This window comes from Euleptes europaea, chromosome 5, assembly GCF_029931775.1.
Source record: "Euleptes europaea isolate rEulEur1 chromosome 5, rEulEur1.hap1, whole genome shotgun sequence".
In the NCBI taxonomy this organism is placed as follows: Eukaryota; Metazoa; Chordata; class Lepidosauria; order Squamata; family Sphaerodactylidae; genus Euleptes; species Euleptes europaea.
The window spans coordinates 6,813,569-6,822,494 of NC_079316.1; the positions used below are offsets into that span (position 1 = coordinate 6,813,569).

Genomic DNA, 8,926 nt, shown 5'->3' on the forward strand with positions numbered 1-8,926 from the left:
ATTTCCCTGATCTCTGCTTTGCTCTCTGGGAGTCAAAATGGATTGCAGCAAGTGAGTCTATACAATCAACAGAACGGACATTCAAGAAACCAGTACACAGGGTTTGGGTTGTAGAACCAACCAGAAATCTAAAAAACAGAAGCAAAGCATAAATGTTAACAAGACACATGATGCAAAACTGCAGCGTAGGAACCAACTTACAGCAAGCGGTACACAGTAGTATAGAAGACAATTGCTAACCATTTGTCCAAGTAACTTGGGGAATTGTTTTGTACACTGCCACCCTACTGCGGAAAGCCAGGAGAGTGGGTGTCTTCCTGACCTCCTCAGGCAGGCCGATCCACATTGTGGGGGCCACAACAGAAAAGTCACGTGCACAGACAGCTGTTGATTTTGCCCATTTGCAGGTTGGCACCTGCAGAAGGCCCTGCTCAGGTGAGGGAAGCTGTCGTGGCGGAATATAGGGGGAGAGACAGTCAGACAGATATCAGGGTCCAAGTACCATGAACAGCTTTCTGTGTGATAGCCAATACGTTTAATTGAGCCTGGAGGGTCTGGGAATAATATGCATGCTCCAGCATGGTCAGTGTATTATAGTAGTCTAGTCTCAATCTCACCACAGCATGGATCCAGGAGCCAGACCAGAAGTATCAAGGTGAGGGGCCATTTTTCCACCGAGGCTGAGTTGGAAGAAAGCCTTTTTTTACAGCTGCACTAACTTGCTCCACTAGCAATAATGCAGGGTCCAGTATAACCCCGAGGCTGTTAACTCTGCCAGCAAGGGTCAGCTGAATCCCAACAAAAGCGGGCGGCATGACATCCTTCCAGACCTCCACCTTCCTAAGCAGCATTTTTTTCTGTCTTTCCTTGACTTCGATTCTGTTGGTTTACACTTGGGAATTGAACCGCTGGCGCCAGGTAGCAATTTAGGATCTAAGAACATAAGGTCTCTACTGCATCACCAGGCGAGTTGGAGAAGGATGCATAGAAATGGGTGTGTGTGTTATTGCTGACAACCAACCCCAAACTGCAAATGATTTGGCCTCAGGGCTTCACATAAAGATCGACAAGCATGGGGCTCAGGATTGGGGCCTGTGGGACCTCCACAGGATGGATAGAAGACGAGAAGGATTTCATACCCTGCTTTTGTCTCCCTTAAGGAGACCCAAAGGGATTTACCATCCCTTCCTCTCCCCATAACAGGCACCTTGTGAGGCTGGTGGGGCTGAGAGAGGTCACGCAGCACCCCTCCTGGGGAGGAGAGAGGAATCAATCCCGGTTCTCTCCAGGAGAGGTTCCATCACTCTTGACCACCACATCATGCTGTGGCAGGTCCCACACTGATGATAACCGGCCTCCAATTGGCTCTGGTCCAGGTGGAGAGATTTGACCCTGTCCAACGTACAACCCCCGAGGCCTCCTCCTTTTTTTTAAGTCGTACAGAATAAGAAGGGAAAGAGGGAACGGGAACAATTGTATTGTACATGGTTGGCATTCGGAACAGGCCTTACACTGATTTCCTGGTCGGCTACCCCGCTCTCTAGCAGTTTGCCCAGGAAGGGCAGATCAGAGACTGGGGCGATAACTGGCTCCACCTTTTTTCCGTTTGTGTGCAAAGGGCCCTCCTCAAGTCACAGCCGCCTTATGGCGACCCAGCAGCAGGGTTTTCAAGGTAAGGGACTAGCCGAGGGGGTCTGCCATCGCCTGCCTCTGCCTGGGGAACCGGGGCTTCCTGGGGGTGGGGGTCTCCCATCCCAGCACTAACCACGACCCACCCTGCTGAGCTCCCGAGATTGGAGGGCATCATCCTCCATTGTTTTCTTTGTAGGGGTGGAATTTTTTGAACAGCGGAGGGACACCATTGTAACACGATTTAAACCGAATCTCCCCCCCCCCCTCCAGAAGAGCCTCTTTCAAGGTGGGAAAAGCTTATTCCCCACTCTGCTATGACTTACTCGTGAGTAGACCGCCCCAGGATCCGGCTGCGGGGCTTTTGACTGAAGCCCCTTTGACATTCCTCCCTCCAGACCCCCCCCCACTCGGAAAGGAGCCTTTCCGCTTCCGCCTCCCCCGACTTCCCCCTTGCTCGGCCGCTCTAGCAAACAGCTCGGTCAGTTTAACCACTTCGTTGCTGCAGACGGTGAGCTGGGGAGAAAGAAAACTACAGCAAAGTGCAGCCAGATCCCGCTAAGGGATCCGAGGGAGGTCTCATTGGAGGGGCGCACTAAAACTAGGAACAGCGCTTGCCCGTAGACGGTGCATCACTGCCCAGAGCGAATGCATGCTTGCCCATTGTGTCGCGGGCAAATGCACAAATGAAGGAAGAATATAGAATTTTCCCCTTTGAAATCCACATAGACTTCATATGTAAGCAGAAAACAGGTTGTTCAGAAGCCGGACTCTCAAGGGAAATGACTCCGCTTCAATGTGTTTAGTCAAGGAGCAGCAGGATTGCTCTTGCAGAAAGGCGCTTGTTTCTGAGCATATTCAGAGCGCCCTTGAAGCCGGGAAGCTTCCAGGATGTTCTCCCCTGCAACGCAGGCCGCATCAAGGTGTTTCTGACTTTCCCTCTGGACTCTGATTACATCATTGCTCACAGTGAGCAATGATGTAATGAAGTGTCACAATGTGATTTTATGTGAAGTTTCAAGTCCTTTTAAAGTTAAGGCCTTTCAGAGGTCAGAAGAGAGTCAAATGAACCGTATTCTTAACACGAAAAGAATGCTGGGAAAAGTCATATTTTAAGAATTATCATACAGCCATAAACTGACTGCTTAGTACATGGCCAGGTCAGCCAATGACCCAACAGGTAATCCTTACAAGGCGAGAGCAACAGCGCTGCTGCTCCCAGTTCCAAAAGTACTGATGCACTGGAACAATCTCAAGATCAGATCCAACCAAGTACTGTCAAGGGTAGGTAGGATACTGATCTTGAAAGGTATACAAGGAGGAACTTCCTAGCCAAGAGCTGGAGTTCCTAACAGGTTGATACCCATTGAATGGATCTCTCCATCCCTTACCTGGGATGTAAAGGCTTCGAACCTTAATTCTTGCGTGGATTGAGGCTCTCAGACTTTCCATATGGGTTAAGACTTTTTTGCCTAAAGAGGTCTCTCTAAGTGTTCAGTCCTTGTGTGGACTGAATACTTACAGATTTCTCCAACATTTACAAGTCTTCCTGTGAGACTGGAGAACTCCCTAAAAGGGGGATTCTTTTCAAGATAGCCCCCCCTTGGTAGGACTGGATATCTGAACTGAATGCCTGCAGACTTCTCCATCTTATAAATAAGATGGAGACTCTTAGAAACCATCAACCTTTGTGTGGAGTCTAAGAGTTTAGATCTTTCCATATTTGAAATGGAAACAGAGCTCATTGATTTTAGCAGGGATTAATGAGTTCTCACTAAGATCTATCTAGCCTTTATAGGCCTCCCAGTCCTGACAGACATGGAGATTGTAAAACCTATAGCTTCCTTCATACAGGTCTCTTCAAACCTTCAAAGGTGCTTATTCTCTGAGCATGCATCAGAGATTTCTCTAGTTAACAGAGAGAATTCTGAACATTCTCTGCTTTCTAGTTCTGACACAGCTAAAGATGGCATGCACATAAATATAGATCTCCCTGATCTTAACATAGATCAGAGGCCCTTCATAGGCTAAAAACACTTAGAGATTTCTCTATGGTTTCCTGAACTTAGTCCTGGCATGGACTGAAAATATGCTTTAAGGCAAGGGTGGGGAACCTTTTTTTGGCCAAGGGCCATGATCTTGACTTGGATGGCCCAGCCCAGCCTGATCTCATCAGATTTCAAAAGCTAAGCTTACTTGGATAGGAGGCCACCAAGGAATACCGGAGTCGTTCTGCAGAGAAAGGCAATGGCAACTCACCTCTGTTCATTTCTTGCCCAACCTGGCAATGCCGTGGATTGAATTTACAAGGGTCCAGATTGGGGAGGGGCACAGAGTAGACAGAGAGAGATGCTGCACGTTTGGTAGTCCATCCTGCACCTGGGACCTTCTGCATGCCAAGCAGAGGCTCTACCCCTGATCCACAGCCCCTCCCATGGAGATGCTCCACCCCTGATTCACAGCCCCTGCCAAGCAGATACTCTACTCCTGATCCACAGCCCCTGCCAAGGAGATGCTCTCCCCTGATCCACAGCCCTTCCCAAGGAGATGCTCCACCCCTGATCCACAGCCTCTGTCAAGCAGATGATCTACCCCTGATCCACGGCCCTGCCAAGGAGATGCTCTCCCACTGATCCACAGCCCCTGCCAAGCAGATGCTCTCCCACTGATCCACAACCCCTGCCAAGCAGATGCCCTACCGCTGAGACACAACCCCTGCCAAGCAGATGCTCTACCTCTGAGCCACAACCCCTGCCAAGCAGATGCTCTACCTCTGAGCCACAACCCCTGCCAAGCAGATGCTCTACCTCTGAGCCACAACCCCTGCCAAGCAGATGCTCTACCTCTGAGCCACAGCCTCCAGTTTGGGCTTGGCTGGGTCAGGTTGAGCAGGAGGGAGCAATATGGAGCACCCCAACCCGCTTCTGCATTGGCTTCAGGGGAGAGCAAGGGGAGGGCCTCGGAGGGGCCCACGGAGCTAGCTGGTCGCTTGCATGCCAGTGCTGGGGGGGGGGGAGATGGCCGCACAGGTTTTGGGCGCCCCAGTAGCATTCGGCTGCGGCGCATCCAGTGCACAGGCCGGGGGATCGATGGGAGAGAGGGCCTGCCAGGGGCTCTCCAGCGGCGCGTCCAGCGTGGAGGCCGGGGAACTAGGGGGAGGACAGGACAGGGGCTCTCCGGCGGCACATCCAGCGCGGAGGCCAGGGGATCAAGGGGGGAGGGCAGGACAGGGGCTCTCTGGCGGCGCGTCCAGCACGGAGGCCGGGGGATCGAGGGGAAAGGGCAGGCAAGGGGCTCTCTGGCAGCACGTCCAGTGCGCAGGCTGGGGATCCATCGGAGGGAGGGCTGGGCAGGCAACCTCTGGTGGCGCGTCCAGCGTGCAGGTCGGCAACGCCCCGGTGGCACGATTCTCGGCCACCCCAAGCGTTCGGTCGCGGCATGGGGGTCGAGCAGGGGGAGGCTATGCAGAGGCGTGCTCATGCTTCCCAGCAAAGCCTGGCTAGCGGCAACTAGCTCTGTGGAGCTCCCGGCCTAGGCAGAGGGCCGGATAAGATGATGTCGGAGGTTCCCCACCCCTGCTTTAAGGGCTCATGACTTCAGCTCTGACATGAACTCAGGGAACCAGAGATTTCTCTAACCTTTGCATACACCAAAGGCATTTAAATACTAAAATAACACATAGAGGACCTAAAAGGTTTAAATATTCTTAACGTGAATTAGGAACTTTTCAGATCTCTCTAGGCCCTGCTGTGCTGGGGAGGTTCACAAATGACATGACTAGGTGAAGTATGTCTTATGTTCTGTGATGTTCTAGGTACTTTGAATTAAGATGCTTTTAACTAAATCAGATCTTATTCATTGCACTAACCATTTTTTACAAGATTTCTGTAACTGCTTTATTTCCTGAATGAAATATTATTACTGGTTTAAGGTTTGATCGCTCATATAGAGGAATAGAGATTGCTTAAGATTGCTTTCATATATGAACATGTTTAAGACTCACAATGTCTGAACTTTATAACATACTTTAGAATTTTGTAATTTACATGCATATATATTATGTAAAATAAACTGTATATACATTCACATCCTTTTCATAATTTATTGGAGCACTTCAAGAGAAAACTTACTTTGGTAAGAAGCACTGAGTCCTGTCTAGTAGGTGTCTAACTGAATAAGATAACATACTTCTTCTCAGGAAGGGGTCCGTTCTAAGAGCATAGGCACTGAAAAGCATTGATCCGCTTCAATTGGGAATAGTGGAAACCACACTTGCCAATAGGGAACAGTGAGACTACGCTTGCCAATAGGAATTAATGAAACCACGCTTACCAGGATGGAAGTGTTAGACCACGCTTGGTCTAACAGAACCCTATTGGCAAGCGTGGTGTCATTAATCCCTATTAGCAAGTGTGGTCTTAACAGTTCCCTATTGGCAAGCGTGGTCTAATAGTTACCTGTTGGCAAAGCATGGTGTCATTAATTCCTACTGGCAAGTGTGGTCTAACAGTTCCCTATTGGCAAGCGTGGTCTAAACATGGTCTAACAGTTCCCTGTTGGCAAGCTTAGTCTAACACTTCCCTATTGGCAAGAGTGGTCTAATCGTGGTCTAAGTTCCCTATTGGCAAGCATGGTGTCATTAATTCCTATTGGCAAGTGTGGTCTAACAGTTCCCTATTGGCAAGAGTGGTCTAATCGTGGTCTAACAGTTCCCTATTGGCAAGCATGGTGTCATTAATTCCTATTGGCAAGTGTGGTCTAACAGTTCCCTATTGGCAAGCGTAGTCTAATCGTGGTCTAACAGTTCCCTATTGGCAAGCATAGTCTAATCATGGTCTAACAGTTCCCTATTGGAAAGCATGGTGTCATTAATCCCTATTGGCAAGCGTAGTCTATCAGTTCCCTATTGGCAAGCGTGGTTTCCACTATTCCCAATGGGTAAGCATGCATTCTCTATGGGGAGTTATGTATTGTCTATGGGCAAGCACTGTTGGGCAAACCTAGTTTTAGTACGTCCCCTAATTGGAACCTTCCTGAGGCCTATTCAATGGGGCCAACTCCCAGCCAAGTGGCTTTAGGACTGCATTGGAAATCTGCGTTCCAGTAACATGTTCCCTGTCCTCAAATCAAAATGCCAGCCTTGGTTGCTTCCTGGAGACTGATGTGATTCTGCCCCATCGGATAGGGTCGCCATCTCTCGCTGGGGAAATTGCTGGAGATTGAAGACCATGAGAAGAACCCCGTTTGATCAGATCAGTAGCAACAAGGAGGAGGCCTGACTTTTGACTACTTTCAGACGGAGGGCATCAACTCAGCCCAGCAGAGCCCATCTCCCTCCCGTAGCCGGGTCTGAAAACAGACTGCAAAGGGTCTGGAGCAGAGCAGTTCTCTGAGAAGACCTGGTAAGCTACTCTTCTCTCTAGCAGTTTGCCTAGGAAGGGCAGCTCCAAGACCAGCCAATAACTGGCACCACCATTTTTCTCTTTGTGTGCAAAGTGCTGTCAAGTCACAGCTGACTTATGGTGACCCAGCAGCAGGGTTTTCAAGGCAAGAGACTAGCAGAGGTGGTCTGCCATCGCCTGCCTCTGCCTGGGGAACCTGGGCTTCCTTGGGGTGGTGGTGGGGTGTCTCCCATCCAAGGACTAACCATGACCCATCCTGCTGAGCTTCCGAGACTGGAGGACATAATCCTGGGCCACCCAGGTCAGGCCTCGTTTTTTTTGTAGGGGTGGAATTTTTTTAGTAGCAGAGGGGCTACATTGGAAAATGATTTAAGCCGAATCCCCCCCATCCACAACACTCGTGAAAGCAGCGCTTCTCTCTGCCAAGATGAGAAAGCTTATTCCCCACCCCTGCAATGACTTACTCGTGAGTAGACTGTCGCAGGATCTGGCTGCAAGGCTGTTGCCTGCTGATGCATTCTGAAGCCCCTAGAGGTCTCCTTTGCAATTGGGTAGCAAGGCCTCTCCCTCCTCCCCCGCCCCCCTTGCTCGGCCGCTCTAGCAAACAGCTCCGGCGGTTTAACCACTTCAGTGCTGCAGACGAAGGATTCCTGATTCCATCAGGATCGGTGGCCAGAGCGGATTTTGGCCAGGTTGCAGCTCAGCGATGCCCCGTGCAGCTCAGAGGGATTGCTTGGGAGTAACTCACTTCCTGGGGACTGATGTGATTCTGCTGCCCTACCGGACAGGGTTGCCATCTCTGGCTTGGAAAATTCCTGGAGACTGAAGATCATGAGAAGAGCCCTGACGCGCGCAGCTGAGCTGGAATGCAGGAGTATACCTGGCAGCAAGTCAGTCCACACCAGGACAGCTTTATACAATTTATTTACAGTATTTACACAGTCCAGAATGCAGTTCTCTCCTTATATATATTTACATAGTTCATGGACTTATATATATTTACAGCCATACAATCACATTGACCAATCACATACATTTGCTGTGTCACTGTGAGTCATCCTGGAAATTCCTTTTTCAGGCTGCTCACGCCACCTAAACCGGTTCTGGCTGGCTTAGTCACATGACACTAGCTGTCAACTAGATCAGTCTCATCTATGTTCAAACTGCTGACTAGCCACACATTTTACATATGTTGTCACGCCTCCCTAATCAAAGTTTGACATACACCGTTCTTTTCTTAGAAATTGAAATTTCTCTGCAGATAAACATTTGGTAAAAATATCTGCTATATTTGCATCAGTATTACAATGCTGCAATGTCACAAACCCTTTGCTCACAGCATTACGTACATTCTGATACCTTATGTTGATGTGTTTACTTCTGGTACGCACACCTTGATCCTGTGCTAACTGCTGTGCTGCAGTATTGTCACACATTATCTCTATTGGTAATTTACAGTTCACGTTCAAGTCGTTTAGCAATTGCACACATCATTCAGTTTGAATTATGCAGTCACTCAAAGCTGAATACTCTTCTTCACACGAACTTGTGGACACATGAGTCTGTTTTTAGACTTCCATTGTACCGATGCTCCCAATACATATAACACATACCCTGATGTCGATTTCCCATCAATGTATTCACCCCAACTAGCATCACTGTAACCTTTCAATGCTGTTTCATTATCTGCCTTCAGCATCAGTTTATGTGGCATTGTCCCCTTTAAATACTGGAGAACTCTTTTTGCTGCCACCCAGTCCTTCTGGACAAGTTGTTTTCTACACAACCAGTGTATAGCTATACATATATCAGGCCTTGTCCAACAACATATATACAATAGTGACCCTACTAATGATTGATATAGTTGCTTTAGTTGGAACAACTCACCACCTGAC

General features: G+C 49.0%; 1 protein-coding gene across 1 annotated transcript in view; it reads right to left on the reverse strand.

Moving 5' to 3' along the window:
• The window catches only part of NMUR1 (neuromedin U receptor 1), a 121,258-nt gene extending 116,189 nt beyond the window's left edge, over nt 1–5,069 (reverse strand). The window contains exons 1-2 of the mRNA XM_056849930.1: nt 4,864–5,069; nt 4,657–4,778 (exon numbers count right to left, since the gene is read on the reverse strand). Of these exons, the coding sequence (XP_056705908.1) occupies nt 4,657–4,778; nt 4,864–5,069 (328 nt within the window). The remainder of the gene's footprint in view (nt 1–4,656; nt 4,779–4,863) is intronic.
• Between the last annotated feature and the right edge of the window lie 3,857 nt (nt 5,070–8,926).